The sequence below is a fragment of the Perca fluviatilis genome, chromosome 4 (genome assembly GCF_010015445.1).
Source record: "Perca fluviatilis chromosome 4, GENO_Pfluv_1.0, whole genome shotgun sequence".
In the NCBI taxonomy this organism is placed as follows: Eukaryota; Metazoa; Chordata; class Actinopteri; order Perciformes; family Percidae; genus Perca; species Perca fluviatilis.
In genome coordinates this window covers 33,259,911-33,279,143 of record NC_053115.1, presented here as the reverse complement: position 1 = coordinate 33,279,143, position 19,233 = coordinate 33,259,911, and the positions used below count along the sequence as shown (strand labels likewise).

The following is a 19,233-nucleotide window of genomic DNA, read 5'->3' as shown; positions in this document are numbered from 1 at the left end:
GTAACTGGGTTTACAGCTATTAAAAGGTCTCATCGATTTAGGAAACATTTGTGAGATGAAAAGCAGCTGCAGAGAAGTTATGCTATGGATTTGTTCAACTCACTGTGTTCAACTGCAGTGTGTATGCGCACACACACACACAAACACACACACACTGTTAATTGTTCAAAGAGTTGAACTGAGCGTTTGCTGGCAGGAAGTCAAACTCAAACCACAATTTGTGAAATTTCTCTGCTCAACAAACTCAACTGCATGGTGATGGAGAGTGAGGCTCAGACACTCTGAGTCCACTGAATTAGTTTGCTGTCACAGTTTCACAATTGCTTCCAGCAAGAACCTCAAAAGCCAACTTCTGTCTTCAGCCTTTATTGCAGTGTGTTCAGCTGGCTGCAGAGCTGTGTACCTGCACACGGTGAGGGCAGAAGATCACTGATCATTAGGCTGAAAACATATATAAACGAATATGAACGTTTTTTGTATTGTTCTACTCATAAATCTAAACTATACACAGTTAGCAATATAAATAGAGTTTGAATCCAGTTCTCTCTCTGTGTGTATCTTTCCTCCCTCTCTCTACTTTGTTTCTGTCTTATATTTCCTCTCACCTCCCTCACCTCCCCCTCCTCCCCTCCATTTATCTAAGTTAACTTTATCTCCTTCGCCCTCTTTGTTCCTCTCCGCCTTGATAGTTTGGCTTCACTGTAGTGATTTATGAGTTAACAGGCGACGTGTCTGGAAGTGTTGAACTATGACTTCCTCTCTGTTCTCTCATCCTCCTCTGTCTCTTTGTCAAATTCTCCCTCTTTTCTGTTTTTTTTTTAAAACGTTTTCATTTCACTTACTGTGTCTTTCTTTCCCTCGCATACTGTAATTTTTTATCTAATCAAAACCGTTTTATTCAAACCTCTTGAATTTTTGACGCTTTCTGATTTCCCGAAAACAATCCCTCCAAAAAATTCATTAGTCCCAATGACCCGCAGACTTCTGGGAACGATGATAACATCGTACTGGAATGGATTTGGATTTTTTTGAATCCAACTAAATACTTCAATTTCAACAGCTCAACGCTTTCTGCAGGGAGTCTTCAAGCTCCTCTGTCATCATCATCATCTTCATCATCATCATCATCATCATCATCATCCTGTTCTTGCGTGCAAAGAAGCTAGAAGAAAAGCTAAACAGAAATATGAAAAAGTTTGGAAAACGATCGTCAAAAAAGCCATGTAACATGGGGATCCACTTAATCCACTTAAAACGTGGGAGAGTAGTTTTTTTTATAATGTCCATAAATTGTCTTTTTCTGTCCAATTCAACATATGATGATTTTAAAGCGAAATCAAAAGGCTGAAACCACAATATCCCAGAGGAACTCAAAAAGAGAACCTATTTTAGAGTTACATGGCAGCAGCATTTTGATGACAGCTTGCTTTTGTAACATTTCGGTGTTCCGCGTCGAAAGATGCGATGTGAAATTGTTTGGTAACGCGACCTTAAGTAAAGTCAAGGCACGAAAGCTAAGCAACATACTGCTGTGAACAGGGCAGCCGCTAAACGTATCATATTTTAAAAGGAGGCGGTAGCTGAATGGCTACAGTGCATGACACATAACTGCAACATCAGCTGAATTGACTTTCTTTAGTTCTCTTTTTCTCTCTCTCTCTCTCTCTCTCTCTCTCTCTCTTCCTTTCCGTCAGCTTGTTTGAAGTGAGTCTCCAGCAGCCACTCAGATCCACAGCGTTGATAACAGTCCAGTAATCAGCTGCAGTGATACAGAACGCCGACCTGGCTCCCACTAAAAAGAAACTCCCGTAAACTGGTGGGTTTCTCTTTTTTATCCTTTTCCTCTTTACAGGGCAGTTCAATCATTCAGTAACCAGGCCTGAAAATGAGAGCAGCTGCCTGATTACAAGACAAGAGATGCACACAGTAGTCCTGTTTCCATTTTTCTGCACATTTTGAAGTATTGCATTAGGAAATGGCGTGAAGGTGGTTTTTGCCTTTTTTGAAAAAAGAGTTAATGCGCAAAATGGGAGATGGAAACAGCTTTGCCGAATAAGTTGTGACGTAGCCAACATGTAACTCATATGACTATAGTCCCGGTATCCATCGGATGGCGGGGAGGATCGGGATATGGGTCCCATCCGGTGTGCCGTACACTTGTGGCACAAGGTGCGTAGTGGAGCTGCGGTGCGCTACTGCCCGTGCCTCAGCCACGTCGGGTAAATTGACGAATTGGTTCAACAGCTTGAATCGTATGGCCCTGCACACCACGTATACATACAAGACATTTTAATAAAGGTGAGACTTATAAAACTAACTTTCTGTCATATTTGCTGAAACTGACCCTATGTTCCAGTAGAACTACATGAGCAGGTAATAAAAAAAAAATCTGGGGGCGGTCATCCCCCATCTCTCTCCCCCTTTCATATCTATCCACTTTCAAAATAAAGGGAAAAGCCCCAAAGAAATAATCTTAAAAAACAACAACAAAAAACACCTACAGTGCGATTTGCAAAAATCCACTTCTCCCTGTTCAGATGCACCAATCAGGGCCAGGGGGGGTGTCTACCTGCGTGTCAATCACTGCTCATGTATACGCATTCATTCTCCCTTGTGGGGGGAGGGGCTTAGGAGACCGTTTTGGGCTTTAGCGGAAAGGGGGGAGGGACTGAGAATTTGTCGATGTTCACATTTTTTGGTTAAATCCTGGATCTTCCCAATCCTACCTACAGCACCTTTAACATTCGCTTGACAATTATATGGAAACATGACTAGTGGCAGCCAGAAAGACAGTATATATAGAGAGCATGGTCTGTTTATTCAGGGACCATTTACTGTACAAAACTGGATACTCATGTCTGATTTTCTTCCCCCGTTCCTTCTGGTTACTTTATTTACACACAAGCTGTGTCATTCTGTTACTGAATCAGCAGAATAAGGATGTATTGCTTAACATCCACGCCAACGTAAAGAACGCATGGAAGTATGTGGGCAGTGACAGTTACGGTGTTTGAAATGGACGCATCTATTCGTATCTAAAGGGAGCATATAAATGAGCCTTTAAAATTAGCCTCAAACACCAAATGAGGGAATAAATCTATCAAGTGGTGTTCATTCCTGAAGTAGACTTCAGAGACCGGGAGAATAAATGAATAGAAGCACTGACGCTTTTCTGGAGGCTCACTTAGAAACATTACAGTATGTTGTTTAATTGGAGGATAACCCCGTGAGATACACCACTTTCATTTTAAGGGGCTGTATGTGAATATATTTGCTAAACCTTCCTGATTGAAACTCGGATTCTGACCAATTTTTGGCCAAATGATTTAGAAGTCATCATCTAAACGCTGCCGTGATTAATTCAGTGCTAGCCACATGTCCATGTATGGACGTCTCCTTCAGTCTGCAGGCGAATGTGTAGGTTTTATCAGAATGATGTCCGTCTTAGTCACGTTGACTCAGAAATAGAGGGCACCCGCAGACAAACACACTCATGACCACAGACACTTCCCTTTGTGAGCCCATTTCCTGCATTACTTCTCCTTTTTTATGTTTTCAATTTCTACTTTTATGGCTTCCTCGTCATATTGTGGAGCTTGTGTAATTAGGTTGCGCAATTCAATGTCCTTTTTAAACTTGTTTTCATCTCATAAAATGAAACCTCAAAAATAGTCATATCACATGTTTGGATATGAGATTTGTTACGTCTTTGGTTAATGTTACAAGCTGCAGTGTATAACATAAGCACTCGAGAATCTGACCTTTACATTATCAGATCATAAACCACCAGCCAGCACATAGCAGTCAAACCTTTTTTGAAATACTCAAACACACTCCCGTGAAACACAATAAAGCTGCCTGCTGCGGTAAAACCAAACCGTAACTGTTCCCATCACTGCCTCCAATCTTTAATTATCATTCCCAAGATTTCCCAACAGGGGAATAAACTCAGAGAGAAGTCCAGAGACGAAACCCCATAAACAGTTAACTCAGACTTCACGGAGAATGAATGTTGTGAACATCACAGGAGATTTAAGAAGTACTTAAGAAACAGGGACAAGTGATTTTAAGGGAATGTGTCCTAAGTAGATAAGTCTGCAGTGTCTTGCTCCAGGACGGGATGGACCAGCCCAGTCTCACGGCAGTTTGTGAAATGGTCAAGTTATTGAATATATTGATTTGTGCACAAAAACACGTTTAAGTCGGGGTTTTTTCGTGGTGGTGAGCACAAATTTTAAACTAATGTATTTCAATGGGAAGCATCTTTCGTGATCACAGCACGACTACGGTAGCAAGCAGTATGAAAAGCCGAAAATCGGCGCAGGGAGGTTGGTTGGGGTGGTAGATGGGTCAAAAAATAACAGGACTTTCACCCCGGAGACCGCGGCCGTCTCCCGCATGTGACGTTTCCTTTCCCGCTCTTGATGCTTCCCATTTCGTGATGGCAAGATGAACGTGCCCGTGTACACGAATCAATAGATTCAAAATAACGTGACCATTTTTACGAACTGCCGTGAGAACGTGTTGGATGGGCACCTCAAATCAAACCTGCCTTCTTTAAAACGCCACAGCAGAAAAAAATTAGGAAGAGATGCAAAGGGAAGGGAGGCAGGATTTATTGGATCACATTGTGGATCACTGTCTGTGAGCTCATAATGCCACAAGTTCCACTCCACTGATTTGGATAAAAAAAAATGTTCAATTGTCCTCCTCATTCAATCTGAAATTCAGTTTTCCTGGTGTGTATGCACTTTTAACGATGTATTTGAAAGCCAGTTGCAGCTTAATGAGAGCTGAATTGTCGGCAGTTGTGTTTGGACTGGAGGAGGCTGACGGGCAGATAATGGCTGCCATTAGGCTGTTATTAGTGCTGTCAGTGGGGTCTGCTCCGAGCTGTTTGATGTGTGGCTGTGAGGGATGATGGAGCGTGCACCAGGTGTTTTTTCCAGACCGACATCAATCTGCTCATACTCTCAGACAAGTCTGTTATTATTCTACTTGTGATGTAGGACAGCATGAGTACCAGAGAGCTGAATGTTTGAGATTTTGTTGTCACTTTTGGGCAGAGCAACTGTAACCGTGTGTAGGATTTGCACTTAAATGCACTCAACCGTGTGCATTAAATCTAGGAATTTGCAGGTTTGTCTGTTGCAGTTTTAAAGCTAACACGTTTTTTTCCACTGCATAAATAAAAGTCAATTTCTCCACTCCATTTTAGCTCCGTTTTGGTAAATGGAGTGCATTTATACAGCGCCTTTCTACTTTACCGGACAAAGCGCTTTACCATTTGCCTTTTATTCACACACACATATGTAGGTGATGGCGGAGCTGCCATGTATGCCTGCGTGGCATGAGCGTGACAGCTGTGTGGCGTGTCCGTTTTTTTTATTTCGGCTCCCATGTTAACAGGTTAGAGCTTACACACTGCCTGCCTCGAGCCGCGCCGAAAATGTGTGCATGCTAGAAATAGAGCCAATGATTTTTCACGCGACATGCAAGCGTGTTGGAAGCGTTTCCAGGCAAAACAGAATACAAAAAGATGTTTATATGTCATTTTGACACGAATACATATTAATAAATGACGATGTTGATGTTTGAAAGTGTCTAGGTTTTGACATAAATGCAGATATAAATGTAATTTAAAAAATAAATAATAATTATCGATTTTCAAATATTGCACCTGTCAATACAGAACGAAATATTCTGTAGCCTATTTTGCCGTCAAAACTGCCGACGTTGTCTTTGCTGTAATCCAATCAGTATATATTTATCAATGGGAAACATACATGTGTACAGACAAGGCTAGCAGCAGCAGCGCCGCGTTAGACACGTTTCTGGTGTGAAAAGACATAGAAAACACCATGCAGAAACGCCACGCTCACGCCACGCAGGCAGTGTGCAGCCGGCCTAAGGCGCAACTTGGGGTTGGAGGTTCTTACTCAAGGACACTTCGACATGCGGACAGGGATCGAGCAGCCAACCTTGTAGTCAGAGGACGGCCCACTCGGGTGACGGGCTGTTCAACACGTTTTCATTCCCACAGAAAGATAAGCACAGAGTTGTTTACTTACTCCATGAGAGGAGTAGGGATTGGTTCCACTGCAGAAACAGGACCACGACGCTAATCAGTCTCCTACAAAAGTTTCTGCAAAACAACATGTAATCGCAAGGCATAAAAAAAGTCCGCAAACAAGGCTACTCTATATACGTTTCAGTCCGCTGAGAGGTGAGTGGTGTTACTCTGCTGTAAGCCTGTAAAGCATTACGCCCACTGTAGTTAAATTGTAATCATGAACATGTTTGAAACGCATAATGAGGCACATGTGAAACCTTTAAATGCATGACGATATTTCCTCAATATAATAAATACCATAAACCGCAGCTCAACGGACATTTCACATCAAACTGTGAGTTTATTTCTCCATGTTATTTTCCACTCCAGGACAAACCTCAAGCTACTGACAGAATATCTTGAATTCAAATATACCTCCCGTGTCGCCTCTTTCTCTTTGACATTCTCCTTCTTCTCCCATCAGATTTTCTATGTTGCTGCAGTCTTTCTCTCTCTTTGTCTCTCTGCAGGTTATCATCCAAATAACCTCTGAGCACATCAAAGCGTCGTATCGCAGCAGCAGCAGTTGAAAGCCGGGCTGTGATCTGACCACAGTGGCTTTCCTGTCTCTCTCAGTCTCAGGTCCATTTGAAGTCAGTCATTTGGCAGAAAACTAAACAAGCCCCCTGTTAACTACCTCACTTACTGCTGTTTACGGACCGACTCTCTCAAAAAGCACCAAACCGCTGCAGAGGCCCCACTGAAATCAAAGAACGACGGAAACTTTACACTTTGAACTGGGCTGGTGCAGAAACGGATTGTGTATTATTGTACTTATGGGTATGATTTTTATTTATAGTATAGCTAAAAAGATGTCATGAACTTTTATAACAGATTCCAGCTTAAAACTCAACGTACTTATGTCCGATTTAAATAATATTGAAAGTGGGAGTTGTTTAAAGTGCTCCTATTATGCTTTTTGGGCTTTTCACCTTTCCTTTATTGTGCTATATATCTTTTTTGTGCATGTTATAGGTTTACAAAATGAAAAAGCTCAAAGTCCACCCCAAAGGGACTTACCATCTCCAACAGAAAACACTGTTCACAAACTGCTCCAAACAGCTCTATTGTAGTCCAGCCTTTACTTCCGGGACGAACGTGCATCACTTTGTAACACACATTATAATGCTCGCCTAGCTGCTAGCATGGCACGCCCTCATCCTCTGCTTCTGACTGGCTAGTAGTCCTTACCCAGCTACTGTGTGCGACTCCCAACAAAGATGGATCAGAAGTGAGATGCCTCACTCTGTAGCTCATAGAGAGAGCTCAACACACAGGGTGAAAAGAGGAGCTCCAGCAATGTACAGTACGACAAAAATATAATGCTTTTGAAAATTAAAACGTCTAAACCTATTATGATATAACCTCTAAATACAATTATGAACCTGAAAATGAGCATAAGTTTGCAGTGGGTGCTTTTTTCAGACTTCTTTTCACAGAACTCCTGGGCAGTAATGCCAGTAAGCAAATTATCTTTTCATTACTTTTATTAGACATTCATGTTCCCTACAGGATGGATCCTAGTGACTTTAGGGATCCTCTAGTGCCACCATGAAGTTGACATTTGTGGATTCAATTAAGAATAGCTCAACAACTATCGCATGGATTGCCATGAAATTTGGTTCACACAGTCATGTTCCCCTCAGGATCAATTGTAATAACTTTGGTAATTCCTTGAGTTTAATCATCAGGTCCAAAACTTTGGTTTATGACCAAATACCTGCACAACTTATTACATTAACACCCGCCTCAGTAGTGCTTTGTGTTTAGTCCTTATTTGCAACTATTAGCATGCTAACATACTAAACTAAGATGGTGTTTAATATCAGAATGTTAACGCAGTCCTGGTGAGCATAATTATCGGCATGCTAAAAAAAACGAGCATGGCTAAAAAAAAATTGTACCTTCTGAATGGTGTTCAGGTTTGTCAGATCACAGCTGTTCGCTTCACATTGTCAGTGCACTCCAAAAACAACGAGGTGAAACAACATTACAAACGCCGAGTTAGCCGCTCCGTCATCTGTGCCGCAGTTTGACCAAAGTTAAAAGGTTCTGGTTTTAAGATCTGATTTGTGACTTCCTGGGCTCTGAGAGAGAACATTTGCCACCGGTGACAGCATGAGAAACGCAAATATTGAGAAGAATTTGAACAAATGGAGGGAATGCACTGCGTCTCAGTTTTGGCGGGGGAGGGGGGCGATGGTATACTTCACTGCAGCCAGACTGTAGACACGAGACAGCTGTGGTTCTCTAGGAAAAACTTTGCTTTGTGCAATTCTGCTTCTCTTATATCATATCAAAACTTTGGTTGTGCAGTCCACAAAGGGAAAAAAAGGTATGTTCAGAAAATGCATTTTACATTAGTGTATGCACAAAGCTTTGGTTTGTAACTATCTAGAGCAGAGACAATAAGTTGATTAATGAATAAATCTACAATAATATACAGAAAATGAATCCGAATCCTCTTGTTCCAGTTACTCAATTGGAGGATTTACTTGTCTATCCTTGTCTAACATCATAGTAAACTGCTTATTTTTTTTGGGGGGGGGGGGTTTGGGCTGTTGGTTGGACAAAACAAACCACTTATCATCATTTTCTGAGATTTAGGTTATTTGTGAAAATAATCAGCAGAATCATCAATAATATGTATAAATATCAGTTGCAGCTCATCACAAACATAATGCATTTAAAAGCTTAATAAAAAGCTAATTAGATGAACTGATTCTTCATGCTCTTCTGTGTAATGAACGACAGTTCTCCTGGCCTGTTTGTATTGTTTGCATTGCAATCCTGTTTTCAGGCTACATTAATAGTTAGCAGTAGTTGACTAGAAGAATAGTAGGAGACTTTTATCTTGTTAAATGCAAAAAGACAAAAGTTTGAATAGCTCTCATTAACAGCAACATAAAGGACACTCATAGGACATGAACCAAATAACACAATTTTCCTAATTTAATCTGGATAGAGACACATCATACTAGAACAGGACATTTTATTTAATTCAACCTTAAAAATACCTAAACTCTCTGATGCTGTGGTGCTGTAACTTGGAGCAGAGAGTAGGAAGAAGAAAGACGAAAGAGAAAAGGGATGGACAGAGAAACTGAGAGGAGCCGTAGTTATCTTTTATCTGAATTGAATTAAAGCTGCGATGAGGGGACGGTAACAAACGTGATTGAGTCAGAGAGCGATTAGATTCCCGAAGCCTGAAGGTGAGAGGTCGCCTCTCTGTCTCCTGTCGGGGCTGCTGCCGGGCTCAGCTCTGGACTTGACCCATGTCTCCTCTGGGGATCAACAGTGTGGGTGGTAAACACACAAACACACACACACACACACATACAGTCACACACATACTGGCTTGTTAAAAACACCCGTGAAATCTCAGTGGTTTAATCCCAACCACTCTGAATTGAAACTCTCTGGAGATTAAAACCTTTCTAGTGAAGTCAGTCAATCCCTCCTTCAGGGGAAAAAAATCCACTCTGGTAGGCAGCAGAAATAATCTTACACTGGAATGTATCTAATCCACTGCCTTTCAAACCCAAACAGCCATTTTTCTTTATTTGTTTTTGCAATTTTGTTTATTTTATATATCTTTAAAAAAAAAAAAGTGCTGCAAGTAATGATTTTTTTGATTTTTGATGAACCTCAAGCGATTAGTCGTATGGTCTATAAGATTTCAGAAAATAGTGAAAACTAATATGGTGTTTCTACAGCAGGAACTTTCTCAGAGAACCTTGTGAGGACCTGGAGGAACCATGAACTTGAGTAGTTCCTGTACTAAAGTTCCAGGTGCTAAAAAAAAGTCCCTGCTCCTTGGAAGTATTTTCTAAAAGGTTCAGGATCATTTGCAGCGCTGGCCGCTCCTGATTAATTGAACAAAGATACAACAGCAACTATAACTTGTGTACTTCCTCTATCATAAAACAAGAGGGTACTCTGATACCGATATTAGGATGAGGGTCTTACATTTCTTGTTATTTAATAAAATATAGTTAAATTAAAAAAAAAAAAAAACAGCACACTTCAGATGTGCTGGAAACACAAACAAGAATGTGCAAAAGGGATATTTATTTCCCTAGTTTAGTTCCTCTGGTTCCACACTGCAATGTTTTGTACAAAAGGGGACTCAATACAACATTTGCTTACTAATTTTCAGGATACCACGTGCTTCAAGTTGCACTTTTTTCTTTTTCCAAACGCCACCTACGGTACACGTCAGCATTCTGAAGGCTGAGATGGAGTCAAACATTTCGAATGCTAAATAAATTGGCTGTTATCTCAGCATTCCTTCTGTAAGAATGATGATTCATACCGACTCGGACTTCTGAAAACAGGAGCATTATTCATGCCGCGGCGGAGACGTTTAAATGATTCTAATGATGATGAATGGAGACTCCCTGCACACGCACATTCCTTTCAAAAATGTTTTCTTTCACTAATCCGATTTCATGGACCAACATCACCTGCTGCACCCAAACCACTTCAATCTACACATCACTGAATGTTTTAACTATCAGGAGCTGAGGGAGGAACTGCAACAACTGTAATACCCAGGAAGACGCTGTGTGGTCCCTGTATAGTGCGTAGAGGCTACTGTATTAACCCTCATTGAACATTTATCTTTGCTTACAACAACCAAAAGGAACCTTGTCTGACAGTGTACTGCTTCTTTTGCCTTGCATTAATTAAAGAAATGTGGTTCCTGCACGTATGAATGGACCTTTAAAGGTCCAGTGTGTAACGTGTTTAGTTGTTCATTATCAAAATCTGTGTTGCCCGTTCACCAACGTGTCCTTTTTTATGAATATTTACCACCACAATCAATTCCAAGTATTCTTTTTGGTAAGCTTCGCTTCAGAACTCGAACCTCCTATGGCGCAATTTTGATGCTACAAAACGATCACCTCCCGTTAGCATTCCATTGACTGCCATTCATTTTGACGTCACTTTGACAGCGAATAACTTTACATCTGAAGCGTTTAAAGACTATTTGTCCATTGTTTATTTCTAAAGAAACACAACAATGTATAAAAGGATCCATTACCTTGTACCTCACGTTATGGCTCCGTAGCAGACGTTTTTGTAAAAATAGGCTAACGATTGTGTCACATAGTAGAGGAATTACCGTATAGTACAAGAGAAGCTCGCAGGCAGTTTCGACTTACATGAGCTGTTTAGGTTAAATTATTAATGTTAACTAGCATTTTAGTTAGCAATAATTAGCCTGTGCCCATGTTATCTCCTTACATATACCTACGCTCTCCGTGTCTGCAAGATTGGGAATGATTGAGATTTCTCTTGGCACAGCTGCCAGAAGACTTACAACTTTCAGACAGGTTGCTTACGTCACATTTACGTTGTCTCTCTCAGTTGGAGGCTGCGCAGCAACGCTAGCGTTCACCGGAAAAGTGCTTCTAATATCCTTCACTGGTCTCCGTCCAGAGCAACAGGATCTGTTGGTCCATTCTTCATCCCCAACCGGCACCGTCAGACACCGCCTACCAAAAGCATGGGTCTGTCCGAGGTTTCTTCCCAAGAGGGAGTTTTTCCTCGCCACTGTCGCACTGCTTGCTCTTGAGGGAATTACTGTAATTGTTGGGGCTTTGTAAATTATAGAGTGTGGTCTAGACCTACTCTATCTGTAAAGTGTCTCGAGATAACTCGTGTTATGATTTGATACTATAAATAAAATTGAATTGAATCAAATTGAATTCTGATATACTGTCTGTGGTGTTTCCCAAAGCCCAAGATACATCCTTGAATGTTTAGCTTTGTCCTCAACTCAAAGATATTCAAGTTAATTGTCATAGAGGAGTAAAGAAACCAGAAAATGTTCAAAATGTAAAAAGTTACCCAACTTTTGTATTCATACAAACAGCTAAATTTCAAAGTGGCTTGTTTGGTGCATATTTATCCATGTAGCTCTCACTCGGCCCCCGCTACCAGATGGGTTTGACCCATGAGTTTGCTGTGGGGCAGGGGGAGCACTGCTCCCCTGGTGGCTGACACGGATAATTGCATTGTTTAAAAAATGACCAGAGATTTTATAAATATCTTAGCTAAATAACACAAAACTACTAAATGGTGGTAGGTAATACATCTGATTTCATATACCGTATTTTCTGGACTATAAGTCGCTCCGGAGTATAAGTCGCATCAGTCAAAAATGCGTCATGAAGAGGAAAAAAACATATATAAGTCGCACCGGACTATAAGTCGCATTTATTTAGAATTTTTTTTTTCTCATCTGTCAACTACACAATAGCACACAGAACAACAGGCTGAATACGGTAGGTGTCCGGTATGTTAACGTAACACAGTTATTGAACTATATAATAGCACACAGAACAACCAGCTACCAGGGCGTGGAGCATGGACGTATTAAAAGGCGTGGAGACGTAACTGCACCGTTGACAAGCCCCTCCCGACTCCTTCCTCCAGCTCTGGCCATCTTGCTTTCAGCCCGCGATTAGCCAATTAGCTTTCTTTGTTTTCTTCATTGCAATAAGTGTCACCTTTTCGCCAGTCCCTCACAAGTTTCTCCCTCATATCAAACTTTCTTTCTGCTGCTCGATTACCGTTTTCGGCTGCATATTTTACTACCTGCAGTTTATCTCTTTTCTTTCTCAGTTGTCTTTAGGAGCAGCATTCTAGTTGTCACAAGCCTAGAAAGCCCTCTCGCGGCTGCAGACGGTAATGTTTTCAGTATGAATTAACATTTAAAAACATGTTAAATTATATATATTTTGATATATAAGTCGCACCTGACTATAAGTGGCAGGACCAGCCAAATTAGGAAAAAAAGTGCGACTATACGGAAAATACGGTACTGCTTTATTAAAAAACATATTTCCTGGCTGACGATGGGAGCAGCAATACGTAAAAAACGAAAATGAATGTTGCTAGTCTGGACATCTTACCGTGCCAAGGTTGCAATAAGGGTTTCCTAAATGCCACATTTGATGTCAGCTTACTAACTGATTGCAGGTTTTGTGTAGATTTGGACTTACGTTTATTCCACTTTGTTTAAGCTGCGAAGTAGAGGAAGCCTAGTGACGAGTCCATAGCAAACAGTGTGTGTTGAATGTTACCCAGAGTGCCTTGCTGAATGGTCTCAATATTTTATTGTTTTATTTCATGTGAATACTAGTTTACTAGAGGAGTAACTTAGTATTTGAAGTAATGCAGTAATGCAGGAAGTGTGCATTTAGTTTCCATGCTTATTGTGTTTCCACAACGTTAGTGAGTAAATCTACTGAAATAACCACCACACCATAACAGAGGAGTGGGATGCGTCAGATGAGAATGCAGAGGTTTAATCACATATGTCATTGCTGTAAAAAATAATGGTAATCTGTATATCTTTGCCAAGCGCAAACCAGGTCATACCTTTTTTCCAAATTGTTTCGGTGGGTCATAGAAAATTTATTACTGGCGAGGGGAGGGTCATGTCTATTTTCACTAAAGGTCCCAAAACTTTCACCCGCTGAAATAAATAATGAACAGCCCCTAAAGGCTGTTATTCTTGGTAGTGCTACTACTGGCTTGGCTGTGCATATTAAATAGACACTACTGGTGTTTGTGCGTGGGAGGCCACCAGTGTTGTTGCACCAGCGACTACTACTGATTGGTCTGGGCTCTTGCACATTGGTCTGGAGTTCTGGGTGATTACCATGAACCTCTCATATGTTACTCTCTCCCAGTGAAGCTCATCACCGGCAGGCCAAAAGAAGCAATGGGTGATTTCATGTGACACACAATGATGTGACAGTACAGAGGGAACTAAGCGTAACGAATTGGTTGAAAACAGAAAAATACTGTAGAAACATATCATTTTGAAAAAGGTAGCTGGTAGGCAGGAACAAAGTCCAAGATCTAACAACAGAGAGAGAGAGAGACAGGGTGCACAATCCATCTCATTATCAGTTGCAAACTCAGTCACTCAGACCTTCATCAGACATCAGTTAACTAGAACAAGAATTTTCTGCAGCACTTTTGCAGGATAGATGCAAGTAACGAGGAACACGGTTTTACATTGGCTCTCATTACACACCGCGCAGTCACAGCTCTAATGAAACCACAGACGGAGGAATTATAGTTTGTTAGGAAAAGAGGACAACAGGAGGGTAAGCGCTCACTGCTTTTTTTCCTGATTGAAACCAGCTGCCACTCATCCAGAGCAATAACTTGAAACTTTGATCTCTGTCCTGTAGATCTCCAAGCAAGCAAATCGAGCTTGTTACAATCTAAAATAACAACACACACACACACACACACACACACTGCGTACACAGCTGCTGAAAATGACATTTCCGTTGAAAAATCAGTGCCTTATGCGTCCCTTACAAAATAATCAGTTCTAAAGTTGCTTTAACAACAAATAAATGTGTAATTAAAAAAAAAAACGTAATGTTACTACAGATCATATGCATCAATATAAGACCATGTAAAGGCCAATAAAATATAATTTAAAATAATTAAAATCACATATTATATGCTAATAGCATATACTATAAGGATTTGGGCCTGTCCCCACAATTTTAACAGTTTTATATTGTCTCAATTGTAATCTCATTGTTAAGCAATGTTTTGACATAAATAGATATGTTATCCTAGAAATAGAAGTCACTTTATAATTTTCTCCTAATTTCATATCAGTCCTGTTACTATCACCAACCCCCCCCCCATAAAATGATGGTACAAACCAGAAGTGTCATAATTTCAAGGATGTGAAATCATTTAGATGAAGTGGTTGAAGTGATTGTTAAAGTTAAGTTTCTCTCTTTTTAAATGTCCTATTTTTCATGTTTTATCAGGGTTGTTAAAGAGAGGTCGGCATACAACATCAGTCCTGTTACCATTTTTTAAAGTGTACATGTAAACAATGATTTATTAATCCTGATATTACCAAATATCTAGAAGTAATAACCTTTCAGATTACATACCATGTGCCTTCAGACCTTGACCTGTTAGCTAGAAATTAGCATATTAGCATGAAATCATCAGTCCTGTTACCATCAGTTACCATCAGTCCTGTTACTATCCCAGAGCAATAATACATATAAATAATAAATGGTATAGCTTGAGATGGCCCAACACAATTTCCTGTCATGTTAGGATGTCTTCATTTAATGGGTATTGAAAAATACTATTTTTAAAATTTTTAAAGTTGAAAAGGCACCGATTTTGTGGAATGACCCCTGAGTCACACATAGTTTCTTATTGTTTAGTTTCTCCAGGTCTATCGAGGGGTTAAACGGTCCGGAACAGAGTATCCATCAACATGTACTGTATGTCATATCAATACTACAAAACACACACAGCCATTCTCTAGTGTATGATCAGCCCCTAATCGGGGTGTGATAGTTCGATATTAACCTATATAATCATGCATCGATCGACAAGATCTTCTATAATGAGCTGAGCTTTAACAAGGTTCTTAGTGAAAATGACCAAAACATTCATGAACGTTTTCATCTGTCCTCTGTGAAGATGAAAACAACTTTTTTTTATGCAACTGTCTTTTTCTACATATAATATATTGATGTGTGCAAAAGAGCAGATGGCCTCTTACCTTCTGCAACCACTGCGTGTTGTTCTCCATTGTGCTCTCCAGGTGCTGCAGTTTCTGAGCCGACCATTCGCCGTCGATGGGCGGCGAGTCTCTCTGCACGATGCTTGCCCCGCCGCGCGAGACACCATATTGTTCAGCCCGTGGCGGCGATCCTCCGCCCTGGCATGCGTCCAGCTCCGGCAGGATGAAGGTGTAGCTGCACTGGCCATGTTGGATGCGGTGAAACTTCCTTCTCCTCTCCGCACCTCCTCCTCCACCAGCACCACCGCCACCGCTTCCTCTTCTTCTTCCAGCTCCTCCTCGTTCTGGGGTCGCAACACCGGCTGCATCGGCGACGGCCGACGTGGTCCAGAGCAGCAGAAGCAGCAGCAACAACCCCCCGCTGAGATCTAAACGTTTCATGACGCTCTCTTTGACTGTAATGAAGTGTCTCCTCTCAGTGCGAAGAGGGTCAAAGAGAAGCTCGTTCACGCTCTGACCCCAATTCACTTTACGAACACATCTGTGTGCAGGATGCAGAACGAGTCATGCACAAGTCTCTGCACCTACCGGTCAATCCATCAGGTTGGATTCTGCAACTTAAGCTCGTTCCGTTAAATTTCAGGAGATAACTTTGCTTATGGCTCACACTTTTTTTGAAAGGTAGAAACAGAAAGCAACACCTGTCCTGTGGTTTCCCGTTCCCTCTCCCCACTTGCGGTGAAGATGTACATCAGATGTGTTGGTCAATCTCTTTTTTTCTCCCCCCCCCCCTTTTTTTTTCGTCCTTGGGTCTTAATTTTGTTCTCTGTTGTCCGGTTTTTCTTGTTGATGAAGATGTTTCAGGATGGGTCTACTGGCTTGAGCATGGGCAAGTCCTTTATGGTTTTCTTGAAATTCCCTCCTGTCCTTAATGTGCCAAGTGCAGGGATAAAAAAAATATGGATGGAGAGTAAGTTTAAGTGAGTAGAAAGAGATGAAAAAAAGAGGTTGTGGGTTAAGGATAGGGAACAGTGAATGTCCAAACTGACTGCGAGAATGAAAAAGATGGAGGTGAAAACATCCTCCTCTGGTGGCTCCAGTTTCAGAAGTGGCCGAAGAGAAATACTTCTGCCCCCTTCTTATCTGGTGCTGGCTGAGAAAAGGAGGAATGAGCGAGGGAGGGAAGACGAGGGGGGAGGAGGAGGAGGGGGAGGAGTGGAGGGACAGGCGACCTGAGGGAGGTCTATTAGAGTACCCTCTCTATTTGTAGGCTGAGAGGAAAAGAAAAGAGGGAGGAAGGGAAGAAGGAATGAGAAGTAGCCAGATTAAAAAAAAAAAAAAAGAAAAAGGGGAAGATTAAAGTGAAAAAAAGACGAGAGGCAAAAATAAAAGACAGACATCACTGACAACACTGAGAAAAAGAGGACAGAAAAAGAAACTGAAGCGTTGACATACAGAGGAAAGACAGAAAGAAGTGAGTAGAAGAAGAGAGATCTAAACATGGTTTAGTAGCAGCTGTAATCTTCTCTCCAAACTGATATTCCAGTTGTGAAGTAAATCCCAATGCCTTGTATGGTCATCCATACTGAGTCAGCAACTGGAGGCTGGAGATTTAACTCTGTCCTCTGAAAACACAGCCATGCTCTGGGGCATCATGGGAGATCAGGGGGCCAAGGCAAACCGGCTAGTCCACGTGCATTTGGTTTGGAATCCCTCCTTGTCGCAGGATGTACCATCTCGTCTGTCCTGCTGCTCTTCACTCTACATGGGAATACATACAAAGATTAGTTCCAGACTGATGGCTTGGTCCCAGACTTATGAAACACAAGCTCTACGTGTGTGTGTGTGTGTGTGTGTGTGTGTGTGTGTGTGTGTGTGTGTGTGTGTGTGTGTGTGTGCGTGTGTGTGTGTGTGTGTGTGTGTGTGTGTGTGTGGCGAGGGGGGAGCGATGTGAGTTGTCAATTGTTGAGTTTATTTGCACAGCGATAAACTGTTCTGCAGAAGTTGAGTGATACAAATACGGATAAAATGCTTTGATAAAAGCAAAGCGATAAGAGACACACTTACAGATGTGTGCACGAAGATAAAAATCCTAAAATGTGATTAATGCGATACCTCAACTTAAAACAATAAAAGGCAGCAACGACACAAAGAGCAGCATGAGGTTTACTGTTGAGAAGCACTGTTACTGCACCATCCTCTGCTGGTCAGAGAGGACACTCTGCTCTCATCGTCCTCCTTATTTATTTTGACATAATACGGTCTTATTTTCAGTCCGGCTTGACCTCGGTCTACTGTTACTGCTGTGCTGCGGCATACATCTCCATTTTGGCAGGGCAGGGTCGCTCGCTCACTTAATGTTAGCCAATTGGTCCTTTGGGGGGGAGAGCAGAGGGGTTACACAGCGAGTGGCTTCTGCCCCGACCGGAGATCATTCTCATGGGAACAGGAGTGGACCGAGAGCCTGGTGCACAGAGCTGCGATACATAGAGCTGCTCAAAATCCTCTTGTTGCCTCATTTTCTATTTTAAAAGAGAGAAAAAGTTTAATTGTGAAATAATTTGTTGTCAATGTTGTTAATAAAAAGGTAAGAAATGTTCCATCTTAACTTTTAGTTTGATATGATCTTTTTTTCTTGTGTTTATTATATAGCTATAGCATCTGACCAGCTAACTAAAAGCTGCAAGCAGAGTGCAATAATGTTTTGTGAAATGAGTAGAAACTGGCTTTTTGAGAGACAGTTCAAACTATACCTTTCCTGTAACTACAACCATCCACGTAAAGTAAATTTTTAGCATCTGCCCCAAGCAGCAACCTCCAGGTCTAAAAATGTAAAGGTCCCATGACATGGTGCTCTTTGGATGCTTTTATATAGACCTTAGTGGTCCCCTAATACTGTATCTGAAGTCTCTTTTATATAGGCCTTAGTGGTCCCCTAATACTGTATCTGAAGTCTCTTTTATATATGCCTTAGTGGTCCCCTAATACTGTTTCTGAAGTCTCTTTTATATAGGCCTTAGTGGTCCCCTAATACTGTATCTGAAGTCTCTTTCCCAAAATTCAGCCTTGGTGCAGAATTACAGCCACTAGAGCCAGTTCCATTTCCCATTTTCGTGCCATTGGACCTTTAAGCCGATGCGGAAGTGCCCTAAACCTGCATTCTTTCTAATGGCCAGCAGGGGGCGACTCCACTGGTTGCAAATAGAAGATTGGTTGTTTCGAAAGTCTATGAGAAAATGAGCCTACTTCTCACTTCATTTATTACCGCAGTAAACATTTTCACACTGAGTTTGTAGTGTCATTCTCTAGTTTCAAGTCTTCTTCAATACAGCATAATGTTCATTTTGTAAATTATGGGCCCATTTATTTAAAGGGGTGATAGAAGTCATAGTTGAATAACGACGGTGGGTAAATAGGACATACATAGAAGCTCAAAATCCCATTGACAACCCTTTACTATGAAAATCTCATATTTTGAAACTGCCGCTGAAAATGGGCAAATCTCAACAAACCTGGATGCTTACGTAAGCATTCCAGGACCTGTACCTTTGTCACGCCCATGGATGTATTAAGAGAACGGTCA

At 41.3% G+C, this 19,233-nt stretch overlaps 1 protein-coding gene across 2 annotated transcripts in view; it reads right to left on the bottom strand.

The window, feature by feature from the left end:
- The window catches only part of angpt4 (angiopoietin 4), a 74,573-nt gene extending 57,624 nt beyond the window's left edge, over positions 1–16,949 (bottom strand). For both annotated transcript variants that reach the window (XR_005639022.1, XM_039798428.1), the window contains exon 1: positions 15,690–16,949. Coding sequence is in view for 1 of the 2 variants with exons in the window: in XM_039798428.1 (XP_039654362.1) it covers positions 15,690–16,091 (402 nt within the window). In the remaining variant the exon portion in view is untranslated. The remainder of the gene's footprint in view (positions 1–15,689) is intronic.
- Positions 16,950–19,233: the final 2,284 nt, after the last annotated feature.